This window comes from Trachemys scripta, chromosome 1 (genome assembly GCF_013100865.1).
Source record: "Trachemys scripta elegans isolate TJP31775 chromosome 1, CAS_Tse_1.0, whole genome shotgun sequence".
Taxonomy (NCBI): Eukaryota; Metazoa; Chordata; order Testudines; family Emydidae; genus Trachemys; species Trachemys scripta.
In genome coordinates this window covers 106,914,349-106,938,001 of record NC_048298.1, presented here as the reverse complement: position 1 = coordinate 106,938,001, position 23,653 = coordinate 106,914,349, and the positions used below count along the sequence as shown (strand labels likewise).

Here is a 23,653-nt window from a genome sequence, read left to right as displayed (position 1 = left end):
TATAAATAAGAATCAAGCCCCTAGTCTCTGCCTCACCATCACCAACTTGGGCCCAGAGATCCTGCCTAACTTGGGGCCATGGCTCCCATGCCACAAACACCACACCCTCAGCTCACGCAAGGTCCAAAAGCCTCCTCTCAGATCTTAAGACTCTACTGCGGCAGCAAAATCAAACATGCTTCGATGTGATCTGTTCCCGCATCTCACTCAGAGCCTCACTGGGGAGTCTGCCTGGGGGATGGTGCTTCCTCATTTGGAAAATACAGACTGGATTAAAACAGGCCTCTGTAGGGTGACCAAGTGGTGGGGGGTTGGGAATGAATTAAAACAGCCTTTCACCTCTAGGTCACAAATCCAGGTTCAGGTTGGTAAAGTTGTTGCCATACAATGGCTGTTCAGTGACTTGTGTGAAATATGTTGTTGCCACAGTCTAATTCCTTGCAGGCAGTTTTCACATCACAAAAGGAAGTCACTACAATTAGTGTAGTCACAGGGAGGTTAAGAACTGAATGGGCCACAGAAACTGATCTCCTCAATGTGGCCCCTCCAGGTCAGGATTGAGGCACACTGTCAAGGCAGCATGAACAGGACACTTGCACTGACCCTGGCCATGCTGGTTTCAGTATGACAGGTGGTGCCTGAGTACACGGTGTCTGTGCTGTATTGAGACTACAAATCTTTCTGCAGATCAGGCTCCACAGCAGCCAGCCACTCACCTTCACTAGGTCTATCCCAGCCTGCAGCCCTGCAGAGCGCTCAAAATTCCCCGTCAGCTTCAAGTACTGGTAACTGTTGGCAAGACAGACAGGAATTGGGTTAAGTTCCTTAGCCTCACAACAACTCCTTCTAGTGAGGGATAGTGGGAGAGGAGGAGAAAGGTCCTTGGTTCACTGCTCACTTACAACTCTTGGGAACATTCAATTTTACGTGTGGATTTGTTATTGTATTACACATTCACCCTTACCTTCAATCCCTATGCAGCACAATGAACACCTTCCAGGGCCCAACAGGTGCCTGATATAATCAGGGCCTGGACAACCGAGATATGTGCTTAACTGAGACCTGCATTCCAGAACAGATGTCTCAGAAGTGCTTTGAGACCCACACACACACTATTAGTTGTATGATTTGGCACATATCTGAGATCTCATTCTGTGAAACTGCTCCTAGCTGGTTCCAAAGCAACCAAAGGGCAGCTCCATGACATGGTTACTAAGAAGGGAAAAACACATTTGTAACTTTAATCAAACGCTTTGTTAGTTCGCATCCCAGTCTTGTGTAATGAGGCTATATGGTGCCTTATTTCTTTTTATTTACAGGATAGGGTCTCTTGTGAGGGCAGTCGTCAGTAGCCTGTTCAGCACCATTTGGCATTCCAGAGGCGTGGACTAGACTGCTAATGGGATGTGCTCTAGAACAGGGGTTCTCAAACTTTTTTTGCTAGGCCCATCTTTGAAAATATTTCAGGCTGTGATGACTCCCCCTCACCTCCTCCAGGGTTACCATATTTCAAGTTCTCAAATAGAGGACACTGCCAGGAGAAGTTGGAGAGGAAACAGGGGTACAGCCCTCTGGCTGCCCAGCTCTGAAGGCAGAGCTGCCACCAGTAGCAGTGCAGAATGGTGGCATGGTATGGTATTGCATCCTTACTTCTGTGCTGCTGCTGGCAGTGACACTGCCTTCAGAATTGGGTGCCTGGCCAGCAGCCGCTGCTCTCGCGACCACTCTACAATAGCCTTTTACCCCCTTTTGCGTCGGAACCCCCAGTTTGAGAAAGGCTGCTCTAGAACACAGAGGGAAGGTGTGACACTCTGTACCTCGTGGGAACACCCTACACTCCCATGTTCATCCTTATAAAATGACTGTGTGGTATCCAATGCAAAGTTTGTCATGTTGGGTGTCTCTGGAAGACTCATGATGCACTGAGTATTGTTGTTATAGTGATGTTATAGTAATTGTTGTTATAGTAATGTTATAGGTTGTAATTTCATGTATATAGTTATGAGGCTGAAAATGTGTCTTCATGGCTTAAAACAGGCCCAGGCAAAACTCTCCAAGAGCAGAGGGGCAGTTCACACCTCATCAGGGCATGTATAGGACAAACCCAGCCCAACCTCACAGGAACAAAGGACACTGGCCTAGGCAGCAACAAAGGATCTTTTGGACTCTCGAGTGAGTCACCCCCACTTCCTTTGGTCAGTAGGGACCACAATGAGGTAATGGTCACCTGACTCTGAAGGGGGGGGGGGGCAAAGCCGAGAGGGAAGAAAGTACACGATAAAAGGGAGAAATGTTTGCCATGCTCTTCCTCTCTCTTCCACCTCCATCTACAGACATCACCACCAAGCAATTGAAGCGCTGATCAAAGGGGAGAGCCTGGCTGAAGGGCAACCAGCCAGCCTGTGGTGAGAAGCATCTAAGTTTGTAAGGGCACTGAAAGTGTTCAGTTCAGCTTAGAATGCATTTAGCTTTTCTTTCATTTGACCAAATCTGACTTATTATGCTTGGACTTATAATCACTTAAAATCTATCTTTGTAGTTAATAAATTTGTTTGGTTTGAAGCGTGTCAGAGATTCCCCTTGGGATAATAAGCCTGGTGCATATCAATTTCTTGTTAAACTGATGAGCTCATATAAGCTTGCAGCATCCAGCGGGCATAACTGGACACTGCAAGATGGAAGTTCCTAGGGTTGTGTCTGGGACCAGAGATATTGGCTAGTGTCATTCGATTGCACAATTCAAGGAGCAGCTTACATGCCAGAGGCTATGCATGAACAGCCCAGGAGTGGAGGTTCTCACAGCAGAGCAGGGTAAGGCTGGCTCCCGGAGTCAAGGATTGGAGTGACCTAGCAGATCACCTATCCAGATAACACCAGGGGAACACCAGGGTCATCTGCAACACAGAAGGTCCTGATGGTACTGTGCTGCAGGTGACCACTTTAGATAATTGCTAAAGTGAGACACACAAGTTGGCTGAACATGCAGCTTTCTAAATTCTCCCCCCTTCTCTCAGTCCCATTTGTCACTGATTTGTCACCCTCTTGGTCTTTCCCCTTTCTCCATCACTAGGAGACTTGCCTTTGACCTTTTACTACAAACCTGAACAGGAGGTACAAAAAGGGAGATGCATCTGGATGGATGGACTGTGCAATAGGCATATGCGTGAAGTCAGATGGTGACACTGTATGTGGTATACAGGTGCAAGAGTGTGTGTGTGTGGCTTTTGTCTGTAGGGTGCATGGGTTTGGCTTTCTATATGCAGATGGATGAGGATGGCCTGTATGCAGAGATTAATGTGTGTGCCGTGTTTATAGGGGTGTGCCTGTATGTAGTTCATGTGAATAGGTGGTATTCTCACCTGCGTAAGCTGGACCTTTTCAGAGCCTTCTCTACATCCATGTCATCACTGCTGTAGTCTGTGATGATGACATTGAAGTATGGGTCCTTGGTGACTCTAGACAATTCCTCCATGTCAGAAATGAACTGCAGTACCCAGCGTGCCTGGTTTTTCACTAATCATGGTGGGGACAGGGTAGGGAAAGAACAAAATCAAAGCAAAATTGATTTCATGCCTTGAAATGATTGCAGACAGCCAAGATTTTCAGCCTCCTGCCAGATCCAACTGAGACTGATAGGGGTGTCTGGGAGCAATCTAGGGACAGGCCCAAACTAAGCTTTGGGGCCATCTGGATCCAGATCTTAACACTGCAGGGCGAACCCATTCCTAGTGTATTTTGGGAGTCAGATTTCAGAGAGTTCAAACCACTCGGGGGGTTGGGCCAGTTATATTTCTGATGCAGTTTCATTTGCAGGGAAAAGGAAGTTGAGAGTGACATGAGCAAGGTGGTGGAGACTGGCACAGACATGGTGTTCAGAGCTGGCTCAGAACCAATCCCTATCAGCTTCTCACTCAGAGGCTGGCTCAGGACCAGGCCCCACAACCTCCCCACTCATATTTTATTTTGGAAGTGCCTGGATCTCCTGCCCCATTACAAGGCCCTTACCTGGCACTATGAAGTGGACAACAGCACGATGGTTCCAGGAGAAGCCCCGTGGCCAGCACAGGTCTGGCTCCTTTGCAACTCCCATCAGTTGGCGCCGGCGGCCCCACGCCAGGTTCTTCATGTTCATCTCCTCCTGCTCGTCGCCGCTGATGCCCTGCCAGCCCCGCGCAAAGACATACTCTGAAAAGCGCACGAGCTGCCCTCCCCTCTCCAGCAGCTCCAGCTCCAGCAGGTAGCGGCTCCCGCGCAGGCGGTCTTGGCGCTTCTCCACATTCACTACGCGCTGCAGGTGGAATCTCCTGCAGGGACGCAACAGGGTTATATATGTTCCCCACACCAGCGCCCGGTAGCCACTCCTCCCCAGTTCATCTCAGCGAGTCCCTCATCCAGGAATGTGATTAACCCTTTCACTCCCAGTCCACAGCTTTACTGCACCACCCCAGAACCCATGTCAGAGGTTTAGATTTTTGATTATCACCTGGCCTCAGGACTATTCACTTGGGATTAGATCTGGAATCCCAACAAAGATAAAATAGCGGATGAAGGAAGGGAAACAAAGATCATGCCAAAGATCATGCCAAAAATAACTGTTTAAAAGTGAATTTAAGTTATGTTGGTGCTAGTGAGAGGTGCTGTATGCACAGCCCTGGAGACTACAGGCTTCTTAGGCACAGCATGGGTGACAGTAGCCTCCTTATACCCTTTCAGTGTATCTGAACCCTCAACTGGCAGGGAGAAGTTAGCTCATTTCCTATGTCCATTCAATGCTTGGCAGTTCTGAGGAGACAGCCAACAGAGGGGCTAATGATGATACTGATTTACACATTCTGGGAACGTGCTTACTGGGAACTGGACTGAAACCTCCACTCATTTCCCACCAGCCACCACCCAGCTGTCAAAGACCTTTCAGCCACTACTGACCTGGGTTACTGACCTCTTAGTGAGCTACAGTGAAGGTGTTTTCTCCCATTCTCATTCCACTCACGTGTTTAGTGCCCCTTCCACCTTCACAGTTCCTTTCCTAGGGCTGTATTTTCCACCTTTGGAGTTTGCTCCCTAACTTCTACTGGTTCTTTACACTGTCCTATTGTTCCTATGCAGCGTGGTATGGAGACCATAGGAGAGGACCATGGGCTGCGAAAGACAGTTTGCCTTACCCTTTGTTTCTCTGGTTGAGTTTCTTCAGGAAGACGCGTGTGACCTCCAGGGCCTCCCTCTCTTTCAACAGCAGGTTCCCCGATGTGTTGCACTTCAGGTCGATCCAGTCTGTCCGCAGCGTGTGGAAGTCCAAGTTGCTTGCGCTGAAGGTCTGGTCCCAGTTCACTACCTGGTCAAATGGCATGTACTCAAATCCCTCCTTCTCCCACTCTGCTTCCCCTTCCACCTCTTCCTCCTCCTCTTCCACTGCCGGCTCAGCAGGCTCAGGTTGAGATTCCACCTGCCCCCTTTCCACATCTACCTCAATGCCGTCAGCTGCCTTCTGCTCGGCAATGTACGACTCCACCTGGTTTAGCCACTGTGCCTGGTAAAGGGTCTGCTTGCTGAGGCTGGCAGCACTCACAGCTCTGCTATTTATTTTGCCAGAGACTGGACTTTGGGTCCTTGCTTGCATGTTGCCTGCTGGCTGGTCCTTGGTGCTGGTTGCATTGAGGTCTATCTGAAGAGGCCCCACTTCCCTTGGAATCCTGTCAATGGAGTTCCTGGAATTGCTGGGTATATGTTCCCAGGGCTTGTGAGGTCTTGTGCTAGAAGGAGGGTCCTGGCCTCCCACTCCCCGTTTGGGTAGTGACTTCCTATGGATGCCCCTAACATGACGAGGAGGGTTTCTGGAACTGTCCTTGACCTTGATTTTTAGATGGGGCCTCCTCACTGGCAGGTTTCTTTCTAGACCAGTTTGATTGATGCTCTGGTTGGCTGAAGTCTTGTGAGCTGGCTTGATGAGGAGCCTTTTTTCCCCTTTCTTCTGCAGCACCTCTCCCACCTTACCATCTAAGAGTGAGAGGAGCTTCCGACGCCCCGGGAGGGAATAGTCATTGTAAATGTCATCATAGCCTGCTATCATGGTGGGGCGTGCCTCGACTCCCACCGGCTCTGCTCCCCACTTGCTGGGATTCCTTGGGGGATTGGTGCTTTCTGCATCCTGGTCTGTGTACTGAAACTCATCAGGATTCCCATCCTCAGAACCTGCAACGTCGATCCTAGTTACATCTCTCATACCCGCTCCACTGCCCCCACCGTCTTGACCCACACCCAGAAGAAGAAGGGAGTTAACCCATCTGCTCATCCCCCTTTATGCATCCACCACTGAGGGAGCTGCCTTTCTTGTTCTCATTCACTGTTGTAGTGTGGATCGTGAATATTCCCTCTTCCAATGCCCTGGGGGTGCTCTGGGGAGGGGAAGTGGCGCTAATTCTTGTACTAGTCTCCTTGGCATGTGTGGGCCAGTCTCACCAATGGCCATGGGTCTCTGGCATATGTAAACTTGCCCCTCCCACCCAGCTATGGCCCTCTTTCACATGTGGGCCAGGATGGCCAAATGTGCACATTCGGCACTTCTCTCATGCCAGCCTGCAGCTCAAGTGGAATCTTATGTATGAAATTTTGAGCAGGAAACGCAGTTCCTACTGAGGCCATTAGAGCCCACTGTGGTGCCTGACAGGTGCCCATCCAGCATGGAGCCTGCCCTGAGGAAGAGGCAGGGTGACAGCAGGGATCAAGGGGAACAGTGAATGAAGGGCACTGAGATTGTGGAGGGGATTGAATGTTGAAACTGGGTGGGTTCTAAGGTGGGGGAGGGGACTGAGGTTTAGGGAGCAGATGGGGGAGAGAATAGGGCAGGGTCTGAAAAGGGCATGGGGAGGCTGCCCCAGCCTGAGCTCTCCGTGGTCCTTTAACCAGCAATAAATCCACATTTTTTTTAAGATGAAGTTTAAGGCTTTATGCAAAATTATTAGTAAATAGGCAAGTCATATAATTAAATAATTTGCATGATGTGTCACGTGCAGCTTCACAAAACTTAGCAGGTCTGGTGGCCCTGCCCCCTCCTCCTGGCCACGGCTCTCTGGCATACGAGGGCCATGCTTTTCATTGCACGTGAAGTCAGCTGCATCTTCTATCCATTCCAGGGAAAGGGAGACAGAAAAAAAAATTTTTTTGACAGACGGGAGAATCCTCCTGCCTCTCACATTAGGGTCTCTACCTGGCTGCTTGGTTTTCTCCCCAGACTCCAGATTTCTCCTCTCTGGATGGTCGATTTTCATATACTTATAGAATCCAAACCTTCAGGAGTAAGGAGGCAATGTAAGCACAGCTGTATGTTACAGAGGAGTGTTTCTCTGCTGTATCACACCATGATAAATGCCATCTTACCATCCCTTAAATCCAAAATACGGCTGCAAAGACCAAGTCTCATCACTCTGACTTTCCCGACCCCATTCTTGGAATCCCCTGATCCCCTCTTTTCCTCTGCATCAAACACAAACAACTTGTCTTCATGCTTATACTCATCTCTAACAGTTTTGAGTCATCAACCCCTCCTTTATTGTCCATCATTTCAATGTCCCCTCAAACACCTTCCTTCCTTCTCTCATGCTGCCCCATATGAATGGGAAGAGCTCTCATTCATATGGAGCAGCAAGTGCTGGGTGGTTACCTCTCTGCACCTCAAAGATAAACCCTGTAGGGGGAAGAGAAGCCTTCATAGATTCCATTTGCAAGGTCCAAAGGGACCATTGTGATCATCTAGTACAGTGGTTCTCAACTTATTTACCATTGTGGGCCACATATGCAGCTGTCTGTGTTTTATGTGGATTGCATCCACACAATACATCTCTACCTCGATATAACACTGTCCCCGGGAGCCAAAAAATCTTACTGCGTTATAGGTGAAACTGCGTTATATCGAACTGGCTTTGATCCACTGGAGTGCGCAGCCCCGCCCCCCGGAGCACTGCTTTATTGCGTTATATCCGAATTCGTGTTATATCGGGTTGCGTTATATTGGGGTAGAGGTGTATATATGTTACCTGTATGGCCTTAAGGATATCTCATGGGCCACAGCTGTGTGCTGATTGGGCTGCAAGCGGCCTTGCGGGTTGAGAACCACTGAAGACTGACCTCCTGTTTAGCACAGGCCATAGAACTTCCCCAAAAGGATTCCTAGAGCTGATCTTTTAGAAATACATCGAATCTTGATTTAAAAATCGTGAGTGATGGAGAATCCACCATGACACTTGCTAAATTGTTCCAATGGTTAATTATTCTCACTGTATAACAATGTAAGCCTTATTTCCTAGCTTCAACTTCCAGCCATTGTGATTGTGTTATACCGTTCTCTGCTAGACTGAAGAGCCCATCATTAAATATTTATTCCCCATGTACACACTTAACATACTGTAATTAAGTCATCCCTTAGCTTAACAAAGAGAAGGTAAAATAGATTGAGCTCTTTGAGTCTATCAGTATGAAAGGCATGTTTTCTAATCCTTTAATCATTCTCATGTCTTTTCTCTTACAGAAAGTCTGTATGTCAATACTATTACCTTTATCAATCAAATTTGCAATCTCATCAAAATGAGGTATCAGTTAGTTTGACAGGATGTATTTTCCATAAACCCATGTTGATTTCCATTCATTACATTACCCTCTGGGGGGGCAGTTTTCTTTTAGGAGTTAAAAACATTTTCATTTTATAAAAGTACATTGGCTATCTGCAGGATTTAAGCTCCAAGCTCCCATGCTCAATTCCCATTAACTTCAGTGGAGACTCTGGGTGTTTAATAAGAGAATTCTACAAAATTGCACGTAAAGTTCTATCCCAGTCCAAACCCTCGTGCTTCTCTGCTCCCCCTCCAGTGGTTAAATCCTAGAGCAGGGGTCGGCAACCTTTCAGAAGCGATGTGCCGAATCTTCATTTATTCACTCTAATTTAAGGTTTTGTGTGCCAGTAATACATTTTAATGTTTTTAGGAGGTCTCTTTCTATAAGTCTATAATATATAACTAAACTATTGTTGTATGTAAAGTAAATAAGGTTTTTAAAATGTTTAAGAAGCTTCATTTAAAATTAAATTAAAATGCAGAGCCCTCTGGACTAGTGGCCAGGACCCGGGCAGTCTGAGTGCCACTGAAAATCAGCTCACGTGTGCCATAGGTTGCCTACCCCTGTCCTAGAGCCTCAGCTACATGCCAAGGCAGTTGCCTCACCAACCAGTCCTGGACTGTGATTCGGGAGGATTGTTTTACCTCTCCAAGTAATAGTGGCTCTCCTGGTAGAAACATTTGTTGTCTGTCTCCATGTGGCTCAAGCGGCTGTAATCATTTGGGTAAACAAAGGACAAATGAACCTGGGAAAGAGGGAAAAAAATTCATGCACAAAAAAATATTGTATAGATGGGCATGAGCATTAGTGTTCAAATCCAGATGTGAGCTGTCAGAGCATGCAGATCTGGGGTTGGCCCATTACAGAAATCCAATCTGTCCTAGGGATGTTTGGATCTAGAGTTTTGATTTGGGCCATGTATGAAGACAGGGGTGAGCTGCACAGTTCAGAAATTCATCCAGAGTTTTGCAGTGTTTGGCACTGTCTGGACTTTGGGTTTGAGCCTAGTTCTGTTTATTGTACAGCTTCAGAACTGATATTGGGGGATATGTTCTTCAAACCCCCCATTTGCATCTTGCTGTGTGTATCCAGCTGAGTAACTGCTCCCGTTGAATAAGGAAATAGGGAAGCTGACGTTGGATTGTTCTACAGACAACAGAAGCAACACCCAAACCTCAGCAGGTATCAACTCTTGGGCTGCTCCACACATTATGAAAAGAACACCCTCCCCGCAAGCAGGCATTGGTCCCAGCTACGTTCCATTTTTCTACAGGACGTACACTTTTTCCCACCACAGTGATGAGCAGGGCAAACATCTCTGTTTAAGGAATGAGACTTACAAACTGGAGTCCCTGATAGCGCTGCAGTGGGAATCCATTCACTAGGTAACTGGGCTTGTAAGGGCAGTCTGGTAGGGTCCTGCGCAGACGTGACTTACTAATCAAAGGTACTGAGAGGTAGAGACACACACACAAAAAAAGAACAGTTACATGGGCAATGCACCAAACCAAATCTACCCTAAACAGACACAACAGGACAGCTATCACCGTGGCCATTCCCTATTAACATGTACCAATTTGTCACCACAGTGATGTCAGCTGCGTTAAACACGTGATCCCATTGGGGTCATCCCACTACACTAACCTCTTACATTTATAATTTATCCTTCATATGCTACAGCTCTCTTGGGTGTCCTGAAATGACAGACCAGAGTGTGGAGCAGCTATTTCCTTATCCCAGTTTGGGGGAAACAGCTTATGAAAAACCACTTTACTCAGTTGCCCCAGTTCATGTGATGTGATAAGCTGCAACTGTCTGTCTGATGGTGCCCTACCTTTATAAATAGTGTCTCGAGGGTCGGGCTTCAGCATGTCAGCTGGGTGTACCATGTTGCCCAGATTGGCTATAGGTGGGCTTGCATGGGTGGCCAATGTCTGTGGGATATGACCAACCTCATCCATCTTGAAGAAAGTCTCATCTAGAAACCAGAGACAGAATGAGAGAGGGAGGAAGGAACAATCCATCATTTCATCCATGCTAGTATTGTTCCACTCTTTGTGGGCTCACTCTCCAAACTTTAGACCTTCTAAAATTTGGCATCTCATCCCCAGAAATGGTTAAATCATTATTTATATTATGGCAATGTCCAAAAGACCCCAGACAGGGTCAGGTCCTCATTGTGCCAAGGACTGTACAGACACTTCCCTGGAAAGCTCAACATCTAGAAGACACCAGAACAGATGAAGGGTGGGGATGGGGAGATCACACTCAAGCAATGAATGTAGTGACAATTGACACCACTCTGATAATTTCCTGATTTGTTATTTGAAAAGGGGGCAGTGGCAGGGTGAAGGGGAATGGGGGAATTAGTAAGAAGCAGGGAGCAAGGAAAGGAAGGGGTCTGTCACAACTCATCATCTGCCTAGTTATGGTCACCTGGCAGGTTCTGAAGACATCACAGCAGAGGTGGTTTTCAAAGAGGGATTTGAAGAAAGAAAAGGTAGTGGTTGTACGGATTATATCAGGGAGTCTCCCCTATGCATAAAGCGTGGCCTGGGAGAAAGCCCAGGCGTGTTTTAGAGTGAAGCTGACAGTGATGTAAAGGCTGGGAACACTGGCAGAATGAAGGTGGGGTTGATACTAGAGACACTAGGTAGGGCCAGGCTAAACTGTGAAGGGCCATAAATGTAAAGACAAAAAACTTGTATTTGATGTTATGGAAAAAGGAGAGCCAGTGGAGGGACTTAAAGGGAGAGGGTGACAGGGTCAGAGGAACAAGCCAGGAAGATCTCAGCAGCAGCACTTTGAATGGATTTGAGGGGGTCAAAGCTGTAGTTGCATCCTCAGATATCTTCGGTGGCTTCCCTTTCATTCAGTATCCAGCTCGAGAACTTCCCTCTAGCTTTAAAAAATCCTTCTCAGATCCACCCCCCTCATCTCCTCATTCCTGTCCATCTGCCAGCACATTCCCTTGGCTCTCATATTCCAGGCTCCATTCTGCTCCCCCGGGTTCCTGCACAACAGGCAGTAGATCTTTCTCCTGTATTACCAACACCATCTGGAACAGTTTCTCTGTTCCTTGCAGACTCCCTCACGCTCTTCAGATCCCATCTCTTCCCCCTTGTAATGGACTCCAAATCTCTCTACACAACATTGAGATCCCACTCCATGAACCTCCCAATTTCCCCATGCTTAATAATGTGCCCCAAAACTTGTCCAGAGCACATCTTCTGACCCAGACCCTGTTAAACCTCCAGCTGCTCCGTGTAACATGTTGCATACACTGCACATTATTTCCATGTGCCTGGATAGGCTGCAATCAGCTGTGAAGCATCTGTGATGCTTTGGCATGAACAATGAGTTACATAGACAAATCTGTGAGGCATCAGGCCTGTGGAGGAGACACTTACTAGCAAAAAGGGAGAGGAACTGGGAATCTATGACTGTGAACTTAGTTTCTGGGTCACTCAGTCTCCACTGGAATAGAAAAAGAGATTAGTATGAAGTGTTTATTGAATTATTTCATCCAGCAGGAAAGGAAGAGAGCACATCTGTCCATAACCATATGGGACCTCTGAGAAGCCGCCTTCCCCAAATCAGTACAGAACATCTACCAGGGAAGGGAAGGGAATGGGAGCAAGTCTAAAATTCCCCAGGACTCAGTCTAATGGCAGGAAAGGGAAAGGATGGAGAGTGGGGGAAAGACGGAAGAGGTCAGGGACTAAGTGGGGCTGTCCCAGGCAGAATGAGGTAAGGGGCCAGGATGGAAATAGGGCTGTCCCTCACTGAACAATGTAAAGGCTCAGGATGGGACGTCCCAGGCAAAGCAGGGAATTGGGAGGGGAGCGAAGTTGTCACCTAATCTCACTCTCAAACTCCATCAGTGCACATGTGGAACCTGGCTGCACAGGCGCACTTACTGCCACTTCCACATGGTCCGTTCCTCTGTCATCCTGTTTGTGAAGCACTTCAAAGTAGTACCTGCCTGAAGCGGACAATCTGTGAAAGAGAGAAACTCAGGTCTACCATTGGAAACATTCAGTGGCATTTGCTTGCTTCATTGCTCTCACACAGGGACCATGGAGCAACCATACCACACACACCTTGGCTTGCAACCTACCCTGCTCTCAAACTAAGCAAGGTTGGGCCTGGTCAGTTGTGGGATGTGAGACCTCCAGAGGAAGCCCAGATGCTGCAGGCAGGGCGTGCTAATGATTCTGCATGTGGCACTCTTCCCTGGAAGGCCATACTCAACCAGTGCTCCCAGCCAGTCCTCTCTATGCCCTCAAAGGCTGCAAGGTTAGCCTCTACTTCCAGCTAATGATTCTGAATACTGGAATTTTAGTCCCCCTGTTGGGTTTCTTGGCCTTTAGGAAACCTGGCCAGTTGCTAGGTGGAACACTCTGGGCAATGTTGAATACAATCTCTCTTTTTTTTTTTTCCTAGAGGAGATTGTTGGATTCTTTTATTTTACTTTGTGTTTGTTTCTTCTTCTCTCCTCAACATCACAGTTCCCCACGGAATTCTGGTAGGCAACCACCAGGGGGAACACTATCACCATTTTAATGTACTCTGGATGCATCTGATAGGGATTCAAGCAGTTTTATAATCTAGCAGTTTCCCCACTTTTAGGTCTCTTTCCCAATTTTGCCACCCTAAAACATTAAAAAATCATGACATTAAAAATATATACTCTTTTTATTTCCCTTCTGGTTTCTGAGCCCTTAGGATACATGGATTCACTCAAATCACATTTTCAAGCTTTTCTCCACAGTCATCAAGGCTAGAAACTTACTTTTTATTTAAGGAAAGTTAGGAGTCTCATGTGGTCACTTAGCTCCAGAAGCTGAGGTTATCAGTAAAATATCAAATACCACAGAACTTGCAATAACATTGCAAGAACTGACAACACTGTTTTCTCGCATGGTGGATTCTATGCAATTTGTCATCTGCCGGTGTCATGGATGCCCACAGCGAAGAGATCTTGGGGCACATCAGGGTTTACCAGACCTGGAATTATTGGCCTTGGCCTTTTGGTAGGCCATCATAAGCCCCTTGGTCTCTCAGCACTGTGGCCCAGTGTGGTGGATACCCATCTCAGCCAGTGTAGAGCTTTGTATTTCAATTCTTGCTTCCAAAGCAGGGAGTCTTGCATCAAAATTCCACGAATGCCTCAGAGATAGCCTCTGGCCAGCTAGTGGCACACTCAGGGCATGTCTACACTTACCTCCAGAGCGATCGATCCAGTGGGGGTCGATTTATCGCGTCTAGTGAAAACGCGATAAATCGACTGCCAAGTGCTCTCCCGTTGACTCTGGTACGCCACCGGAGCGAGAAGCATAGGTGGAGTCTTTGGGGGAGCGTTAGCAGTCAACCTACCATGGTGAAGACACCGTGGTAAGTAGCTCTAAGTACGTCGACGTCAGCTATGCTATTTTCATACCTGAAGTTGCGTAACTTAGACCGACTTAGCTCCCGCCCCAGTGTAGACAATGCACTCAGTGGGCATTGTAGAAGCTCTATACCAGAGATGATTGAAGGCCTCAGACAATGCACTCAGTGGGCATTGTAGAAGCTCTATACCAGAGATGATTGAAGTTGCTTGCGTTGGAAGTCACACGTGACTAGGAACCAGGACACTGAGCAGTCTTATATACAATGGTCAATGACTTCTAGCCAGAGAACAGAGAATAAATAGATGGCAAGATAGGCCACTGAATGTGGAACCTGGGGGATTGTCGAAAGGCCTGGGAGGATTAGCAGCCATCGGCTACTGTGTCATGGCACTAACCTGAATTCACACTAGAGAAAGGGAGGGAAGGAGGCTCATTCAAAGTCTGCCTTATACCCCAACCATGTCACCTACCCTGAGTAATGTCACCAGCAACACATGACTGGGGGGTTGTGTCTGGATAGGAAACAAGTTAAAGGGAGCAGTCAAGCAATAACTTCAATTCAATTGCTAGTGAAGACAAGCCCTTACAGATAAGAATGAATCAAATCACTGGATCCCAGCCCTATGGTAGTAGGGAATTAAAGAAAGAAAAAAGGCTCATTTTGAAAATAAAATTTTCAGTTTTGAACCCCCCCCCCATGTGATTAAGCTGACCAATCAGAACAGGGGGCGGGGGGGGGGGGGAATGACAAACAGAAAACAGTAAATGAAAACCAAAACCGGTAAATGAAAAACTGAAAATGGTAAATGAAAATCTTTGTAATTAGAGACACCAATAAAGCCAAACCGCAGGAAGTGGGTAAGTTTGGGACTAAATCCAACATGTGTAGATAGTGCTCTGAGCACTGGGGGAATTGCAGCAACCCTTCCCGATCACTTACCTCACAGGTTTTGATTGCTGGCTCCGGAATTTCCCAAATTCCCCTGGTGCAGTCCACTCCTTGCCAGTCTGAGAAAGACAGAAAATTCCCAGGTTACAATGCACTTCTTCACCCAGGTTCCCTGGTTACTGTCCAGGTGTGGGGATTGCGCCCATCCTCCTGGGAAATCTGACCATGAGCTCCAGTAGCTGGAAACAGAGCCAGGTCTGTTGATTACAGCCCAGGACTCCAGCAGCTCAGGAATAAGCCAAGCTGCCCCAGATATGCCATGTGGTGTAAGTCCTCCATTTGCGGGGGCCTTTCACAGTTTGATCAGGAGGATAGCTTGGCTATTCCAGCCACCCTTTCTTCCTCCTGAAATACAATGTAAACCGTCCCTGCCCAGACATATTAGAACCTTGACTAAAACAGCCATGCAGCATGCACTGTACCTTGCCTACACTGGCCAGCAGCTGGAGACCAGAGGTCTTTTCATCTGGACTCAACCAGAACTCAGCATTGTCATCTGCAGCAATAGCAAACTCAAAGTCCCCTGCCAAGAGATTTCTGGGATTAAGTGGTGCTCTCCATTAACAGGATCTATACACAGACAGAAAAAGAGCTTCCACTCCTAGAGAGGGGTAGCCTGATCCCCTCTGACACAGCACTTTCCCTGTGCCCAGCTACCCCTTCCCCTCTCTCTTTCAGAATTGTAAAACACTGCCAATGCTTTTAAATCTCATCTTCCCGTTGCAACAAAATGCAGCTTGTCTTCTTGCGCTCTAGTTAGTGCAACTGGTTAATTCCCCGTGCTGTGCAGTTTGGCTGAAATCTAATGGAGAGGGAAGCTGAGAAGTCCACACAGATTCTCCTCAGCTCCTCCTTTGCTTACTGAGTGTGTCTGGGAATGTGCCCAAGGAAGCATAGAGGCAGGCACAGATGTGTGGGCTTAGGTGTGCATGCGGCTTTGGAGTGCTGACAAGGATGTATGGGTGGAGGAGTTCATAGGGGCTCAAGGGTGGTGTGTGCAGGTGCACATGGGTGGGGGTGGGTGCTTGCAAGGAGGCTGTGCATAGACAGAAGCATGTGGATGGGTGGATAGGGATGGGGTGAGTGGAAGAGGCATGGGTTGTGTGGATGCAGATAGAGACAGCGTGTGTGTGTGTGTGTATGTGTGTGTGTATAAGTGTAAATGTGTCTGCACATGCAGGAGAATGTGGGCATGCATACATGTGTGTGCAAATGCTGGTAGGTTGTGTGCACATGCATGTGTGGACAGCTATGTGCTCATGGAGAGCGTGCCTGAGCATGCGTTTGTGTATGTGAATAGATGTTGTGTATGCAGGAGTATCTGGTTTGCTTGCTCAGAAATTACATATCTTTTTTCTTCTGTGTTCTCCCAGCCCACCCCCCAGTGAAGAGCATGCACAGATTATCCATGCCAACCAGACTCTGTTGGAGTCAGAGCCGGACAGTATCCCTGACTCCTGGCCGGAGAGCCATCAAGCTAGGATTGCCTGCATCAGAGCGTTTCTGTTTGGTCTCAAGCAGGGGAAGGGAGGGCTGGGGCAGCATGACAACCCTGATCTGCCATGGCACCTCCTCACCATCAGTGAAAGGATGCAGATAACCGAAGAGACGGAGCCCATAGTTTGTCCATTTTGGTGACACTGCCAGTTTCTTCAATGTGGTTCGTGTCTAAAGGTGGAAGAAAGAAAGAACAGAAGTAATGAAATGGGATGGGATTGGGAGGTATCAGTATTGGAGGGGAGAGGACTGACAAAAGGAGAGAAGGTGAGGAGGGGCCGATGAAGGGAAGAGGATGGAGGGAGGGACTGGTGGAACTGGAGTGGATGGGAACAGCAGGAGAGGGTGCAGTATGGGCAAGGGAGGAGCAAAAGGGAATGAAGGGCCCGGGAGCGATGTCAGGAAGATGGGAAGGGGAGGAAGAGTGAAAGGTAGGCTGCGAAAGGGAGAGGAAAGGGAAGGAGGAGGGGCAGTGAGGGTACAGTTAAGGGGAAGAAGAGGAAAGGAGTGGCAGTCTGGAGTAAAGATGCTGAGTTGTGCAGGGAAGGAGATAGGGAATCGGCGTACACTCACATGGGGGTACAGTGGGAAGTGGAGGTTTCTTCTGAACTGATCGATGGAGCTGCCACACCAGTCCTCAAACACATGGAGATTGACTTGACCCTGGAACTGCAGGAACATAGAAGCACAAGGAGAGATTCCCATTAATGGCTGCATCCCTCCTGGCTCCCCATAACTCTGCAGCAGAGCATGTCATTTGAGGACCCTGTACCTATCATGGGAGAGGGTGGGTGACACTTGACATTACTCTGGGAGTCTGTCTTACGGCAGCTGGCCACTTAAAGGGTGATGGGTTCAGCTCCTCCCCTGTGACCAACCAGCTGTCTCCCAGCTGAGTCTGTGGGGCCAGACGACAGGGGATAGTCTGAAGAGCACTTGGTCCTTCTGGAGGCCAGCAATTGCTCAAGTGAATAGGTGACCCGGGAACAGCTGTCCATGTTGGACTGAGGAACCGCTTCAGATATTTTGCCCAAGTTTTTATTTAACCAATACATTGCATCCTGAGGCAAGGGCCTGAATCAGAGTCCAGTGTGGCATCAATCTTTCCTGGGCTGGTGTGAGAGCGCATCAGCTTACACTCGTTGAAGAAAGAAGGCATGTGGATTGGCCCCTAGAGTTGAGACAAAATTGAGGCAGTTACAGAAAAGACGGGCAAAAAAAAAAAAGATATAGTTGGTGAGGTTTCTCTGGTGGACCCTCCTTCCTTCACCTTTCTTTGAAAGCAGCAGGAGGCAAAAATACTAGCAACAGGAGTGACTTCTGAAACAACTAGAGAAATAGGTTCCTGGAAGTCTTGCTGGTCCTGGCGAAGGTAGCACAGGCAGGCCGGGCTGTGGGTTAGTGATGTTGGGGTCAGAAGATAAATGGGAATGGGAAGCCAGAGCTGCCAGCTGGGAGGAGTCAACTTGGGTGGCCAGAGTGGTACCATTTCTGAAGGGAGAGACTAGGCAGTGTGCCGAACCTTGAGCAATGAGCAGTCTGGCTCTTATCCTTAGGTAAAAGCTGCCATTTTAGACAAATTGGGACCGACTCCATAGGCATATCGTCACCAGTTCCACGTTGAACTGTTTCCACTGGGACCACACCTGAATGTAGCGGCACAACAGTTGCAGGACCTCCCTACCTGTTGGTTGTGTCCAGAGATGAGTTCCATTGACAGAATCAGGAACCTGGCGTGCTTGCAACAATTTTGGCAGGTCCTGTGCGACCGGGCTTCTGAGTCAGGAGCTGACTCAACAGCCTGTCACGCAAATCCCCACCAGTATAGGTTAACTGGGATCTAAGTGGAAGACCAATTAACAAGTACGGCCACAGCTAAAGGGCTAATGAAAGGGAGAAGCAATCCCTGCAGCTGGGAGCTGATCAATAGAGAGGAAAGAAGCCCTGGGAAGGGGTGGTGCAGAGCCAGAAGGAAGGCAGAGCTGGTTGCTGCTAGTGCTGCTCCCTGTTCCCCTAGACGAGAGGAGATGATTGGGACTTGTATATATGTAAATAGTACTACAGGCAGTGGCCTGACAGAACACTATAATAAACAGTGTGGTGATGAAGGTGGCCTGAGCATGGTTTGTATCTAAGGCAAGAGAGATTCCCAGGGGACCACCCTGTAACATCCTGCCTGTGGGAAACTCAAAGCTGGGCAAGGTGTTTCTGACCATCATTCATGGGTGAGGCAGTGGACAGAGGGTGGAGATGAAGGGAGCTGAGCAGCATGACAGACCAGGAGTGTCCCACTTGGGAAGGCAAGAAGAGGTGATGCCTTGACCTGGGGAGACCTCTGAAGGGGAGAATGTCCTAGTTAACTCTAGCCATAGAGTTCTGGATGAGCAACCGGCCTCCAATCATTCGCAAAACCTGGGATAGCAGGGAAACCAGTAGTATATTTTTCATGAGGGAAAGCAGGGCACATCAAAAGAGTGCTCACTAATGGGGTGCTATTTCACCCAAGTGGGTAGGCTGGGATCCCCTACCAACAGCTTGTCCCCTAGGCTGTAAGCAAGGTGTATCGAGTCACAATAGTGGAAGGGTCACCCCAAGATCTACTTTGGATGTGTGAAGATATGACATGTAGTGAAGGCATTGCCTTTTGAGGACTGGGACCTCAGAAGTGTGTGATGGCCCTGAGAAAAACAGGGTCTGTGAACCAAGAGAAACAGTCCTCAGGCCTGAGAGTAAAAAGGGGAGAACCGCGCAGGTTTTTAACTGAACCATGTCAACCCCAGGCACTTGAAGTGAAGCAGGAGGAGACAGGGATCCTATCCCAGACTGGGGATGTAGAGGACTGCATCTATAGGCCAGCACAAAGTTGGAGGTGGTGTGTGGGGCAGACATGACAGTGATGGCAGCAGTCCGGGCAGCTACTGAGCAAACCAATCTAGGAGTAGATGAGAAATCAGGGGAAAAGGGTTTCTGTGGCTGATAAGAATAGGGCTGAAGTCTTTGCACAACTTAGCAGCCAACCGACTCAGATGGCAGAGTGCTTGCAGGAGCTGGAAGAAACATGCTCCTCCAGGGATAAGGTTTGGATGCAAGGCATAAATAGAGCAGGAGCTGGTTTGCCTTGGAGTAGAAGAAGAGAACAGTGAGCAGCACCAATACTTGCTTCAGGAGGAGGAGCTGATGAAGCTGGGCACTGAAATCCTCCTGCAGAGCCAGAGCCTGGCAGAAAAGGATGAGACATTAGAGACCCTGGAAGCTGAGTTGGCTGCTTTAAAAGGTAGAGACTGAACTCTGGGTGAGAGTATCGAGAGTAGAACTTATCCTGGGACCCGGCAAGGCTCCTGGGTCAAGATATGTCACAGGGTGACTGGCCCTTCTAAGGGGAGACTAACCAGCTGCCTCCCAGCTGAGACTTGGGGCCAGGGGATAGCCTGAAGAGCACCTGGTCCTTATGAAGGCCAGCAAAAGCTCAGCTGAGTAGGTGAATTGGAGGGAGCTGGTAGGCTGGTCCTTGGGTCAGGCAAGGGGGCTGGGAGAAGTGTGGGAAAAGCCCCTGGGAGCTGTAGCCCATATTGGGCGGAGGCACTACTTTATTTTGATGTTTTGCCCAAGTTTCTGTTTAACCAATAAAATTGTACCCTGTGGCAATGGCCTGAAACGGACTGGCTTGGCATCAATCGTTCCTGAGCTGGTGAGAAAGCCCACCAGCTTACAGTCAGTGCTCCCACTACCACTCCTTGTGAACTGTGCACTGTGGTCCTGCACATAAAAATAATCTCTACGCACAAGAATACACACACTTTATTCACATCCGCTGCTCCTCCTACCTGGTTTCTCATCAGCGCTCCATCCTCTCTAGCTGAGCAAGAAATGCTCCTGTGATGAGCACTCCACTTAGGGTTACCAGACAGCAAATGTGAAAAAATCGGGATGGGGGTGGAGGGTAATAGGAGTCTATATAAGAAAAAGACCCAAAAATCAGGACTGTCCCTATAAAATTGGGACATCTGTCCCTATAAAATTGGGACCCTAGCTTCACTAGCTCTGCCTGGGTTCAGGGTTTGCTTTAGAACCAGTTGTACTTCAGCCATGAGCCCATTGTCTCCTCCTTTCCTCCTCTGCTGCCTTCCCACAATGAACTCAGTACTGCCGATCAGAGGCAAGGCTACAGAAAGAAGTTTAATTCTCTAAGATGATGCTAACTGAGCTGTTCAGAATTACAGACAGGAACAATAAAGAGGGTCCAGGGCAATGAGTTTCCTCTGGTGAAGGATTCAAAATCCTTGGAAGGATCTCACTGTTGGGTACTTGGGAATAAGCAGAGCACTAGAATAGAAAGAATCTACTATAAGGTAGCAAAGATGGAATAGATCTCTGGCTGAGGCGATCAGACAATGATACCACGCAGTTATACACAGATTTGGGCCCAACGAAGCTCTTTCTCAAGGCAGGTAAGTATTGTTATCCCATTTACAGACAAGGAAGCTGAGGCCCAGAGAGTTTAAGTGACTTGCCCATGGTCCCACAGCAAGTCACTGGCAGAGTCTGGGATAGAACTCCGGTCTTCTGACAACGGGTGCCACTTTAATTACTAAGTAATGTTATCTTCTCCTTTACTCGCTGGGGAGGGAATCACACACATATCTCTGCACTGTGTGCAGCAAGCACACTGCAGTATAAAATGCCTCTTGCAGAAGAGCACCCAGAGGCTGTGGAGAGACTGGGCTGTTCCTTTACTGCTCCACAGACCCGTACTTCATGGGTAATAACGCAGCTCTGTAGGCTCTTCTCTGGATCCAAGACCTCAAAGGGGCCATAACTGTGGCAGCTGAGACACCAGAGCAGGACTTAAGTATGGAGAGCTCACAAGACAGTGACTAGACTTGTTCAGGTTATTGTAGATGAGACACAAAGCAGGCCAGTCATGGTACAATTCACTTCTGAAGGAAGTCAGATACTGGATTTAAAGAGGCTGAAGGACCAATAGCCCCATTTTAACTACCTTATAAGTTAAGTAAAGGGAACTCAGATTTCATGCTCCAGGACATAACTGATCACTGCTGGAATTGCCTCACCCCCACCTACACCACTGAACAATTAAGTGCATCTTTCAGGGTGAGGTTGACCTTTACCTTCCTTCAAAGCATCAGACATCAGCCACTTCCAGAGAGACACCATAGCTGAACCAACAGTCTGTTCCATTGCAGCACTGTCATTATTAGGACTGTAGCAATGCCTAGAGACACCAGTCAAGGATCAGAACCCCTGTACACACAGTAAGACAGTCTCTGCCCTAAATCTAGGTTATTTTAAGAAGCAACAGGTGGAGGAGAAGGACAGATGGGGGTGGAGGAGAAGAGGTCACAATAAAGTGAGTGAGTTAATCAGGATATCTGATTAGACAGAGCAGTTGTTTGATCAGGACTGCAGGAGGGAGCATGAGACACTAAGACCAGTGGCCTGATATGGCACAGCAAATACTATAGGACATATTCTTAGTAACACTGGGACCCCTTCATACCACTTTGGCAGTGTAAAGGGCCCTTCATATAAATGAGAATCTGGCCCTAAGTCACTATGATCAAAGGCAGCAGAGCAGGGCTTTACAAGGTGACCTGAGGGCAGCCTCTGGTAGGCCCAGCTGTCAGGAGCTGATGGGCTGGCCTCCCTTTGCTGGGCTCCTGGCCACGAGAAAACATGATGGTAAATAACAGTAATTCCTAGCACAGCAGTGCACAGGTTCAGAGTGGCATTTCCAAAGCAGCCGAGTTCAGTGGTACCAGAACTGGAGCAATCCGGTTTTACCTATGGGGAACAACAGGAGCTGCACAGACCATGTTCCTCCTAGATGGGGAGCAGAGGAACGTTATCAAATAGACAAGTGCCGGCTGCTGAAGGCGCTGCTGCAGGAGGGAAATCTGGAATTGGGCTTTAATTTTAGGTCCCTAAGAGTCATCAGCACAGCAGCTGCAGACGGACACCCTATAGCCCTTGTTTTCTCTCTGCCTCTCCAGCTCAGGTCACCACTCCCTCTAGGAAGTGGGTGAGAAATTACTTTGGCTGCCATTGGGGACAGTAGAATAAAGGAATCATCGCTGGCGCTTGTCACTGCATATCACAATGGCAGGCAAGTATCACAGTCATTCCCATTTTACATATGGGGACACTGAGGCAGAGAGAGGCCAACAGGCATATTTTAAGACGTGGCTTCTGATTTTGGGTTCTGAGTTGAGGCATCTCAGGCCTGGTTGTCAGCGATGCTGAGCAGCCTCCATTTCCAGTGACTCCAGTGAGGCTGTGGGTAACTCAGTGCTTCGGAGAATCAGGCCGTAGGTGTAACTTGTTGAGAACCCAAAAAAGTGGAAGCTCTCACCATCAGTGGCAACTTTGGAAAATTTTGGCCTAAGTGATTTCCTAAAGGCCACACAGCAAGTCATTGACAGAGCTAGGCGTAGGACCCAGGAGTCCTGACTTCCAGTCCCGTTCCCCAGCCACTGGACCATGCCCCTGCCCAGATGTACTACCAGCCTGTTCTCACCTTTAGAAAATCCCCATACTGCTGAGGATTATTGCCCACATACCCCTGAGTCTCCTACCCAGTAGAGGACCCCCTCTTGATGTGAAGGGTGGAAACACTCCCTGAAGCTGCATCTTCTCTGGGCCACAATGAGGAGAGGTTGTCATACCAAGATCTTCTGTGATTCCCAGTTAAGAGAGGCTCCATTTGTCTCACAGGATCTCTCCCCACCACCTTCCTGTCTCGCTGCCTCTACCCTTCCTCCTTTTTACCACATCCTATGGAGGTGCTTACTCTAAACATCCCCCCGCCCACCCCTGAATCAAAATGGCTGTAGGGGGTATGGACGGATCATTTTCACAGTGCACAGGAGGGCGGGCGCAGCAGTTGCCTGCAATAGTACTAGCAGAATTGGCACCAGAGGTAAAAGGGAATTGTTCAGTGAGGATGGTTTATCGCAGGCCAGTATCACCCTAAACTAGATGTCAGGCTGAAAGCAAGGGGCTCTAACTATGGAGGAGAGAGGATCCAGGCAATATATGATCACTATAAAGTAGCATTTGCAGAGAAGGTGGGGAGCAGACACTCCCAGTTTCACGTGTTGAATTAGCGCTGGCATGTTTGAATCCCTGGTTTTATATTAATAGGCTTAAGTATTTCCACTTATTCCAGCAAGGCATTTCAGGTTATCAG

General features: G+C 48.3%; 1 protein-coding gene across 1 annotated transcript in view; it reads right to left on the bottom strand.

Annotated features, from left to right (window-relative positions):
- The window catches only part of B4GALNT3 (beta-1,4-N-acetyl-galactosaminyltransferase 3), a 127,471-nt gene that overhangs the window by 5,789 nt on the left and 98,029 nt on the right, over positions 1-23,653 (bottom strand). The window contains exons 4-17 of the mRNA XM_034780571.1: positions 17,020-17,115; positions 16,527-16,617; positions 15,372-15,472; positions 14,941-15,008; positions 12,525-12,603; positions 12,015-12,081; positions 10,439-10,582; positions 9,945-10,054; positions 9,249-9,349; positions 7,205-7,284; positions 5,163-6,189; positions 4,006-4,304; positions 3,360-3,513; positions 717-789 (exon numbers count right to left, since the gene is read on the bottom strand). Coding sequence (XP_034636462.1) covers positions 717-789; positions 3,360-3,513; positions 4,006-4,304; positions 5,163-6,189; positions 7,205-7,284; positions 9,249-9,349; positions 9,945-10,054; positions 10,439-10,582; positions 12,015-12,081; positions 12,525-12,603; positions 14,941-15,008; positions 15,372-15,472; positions 16,527-16,617; positions 17,020-17,115 — 2,490 coding nt within the window. The remainder of the gene's footprint in view (positions 1-716; positions 790-3,359; positions 3,514-4,005; positions 4,305-5,162; positions 6,190-7,204; positions 7,285-9,248; positions 9,350-9,944; positions 10,055-10,438; positions 10,583-12,014; positions 12,082-12,524; positions 12,604-14,940; positions 15,009-15,371; positions 15,473-16,526; positions 16,618-17,019; positions 17,116-23,653) is intronic.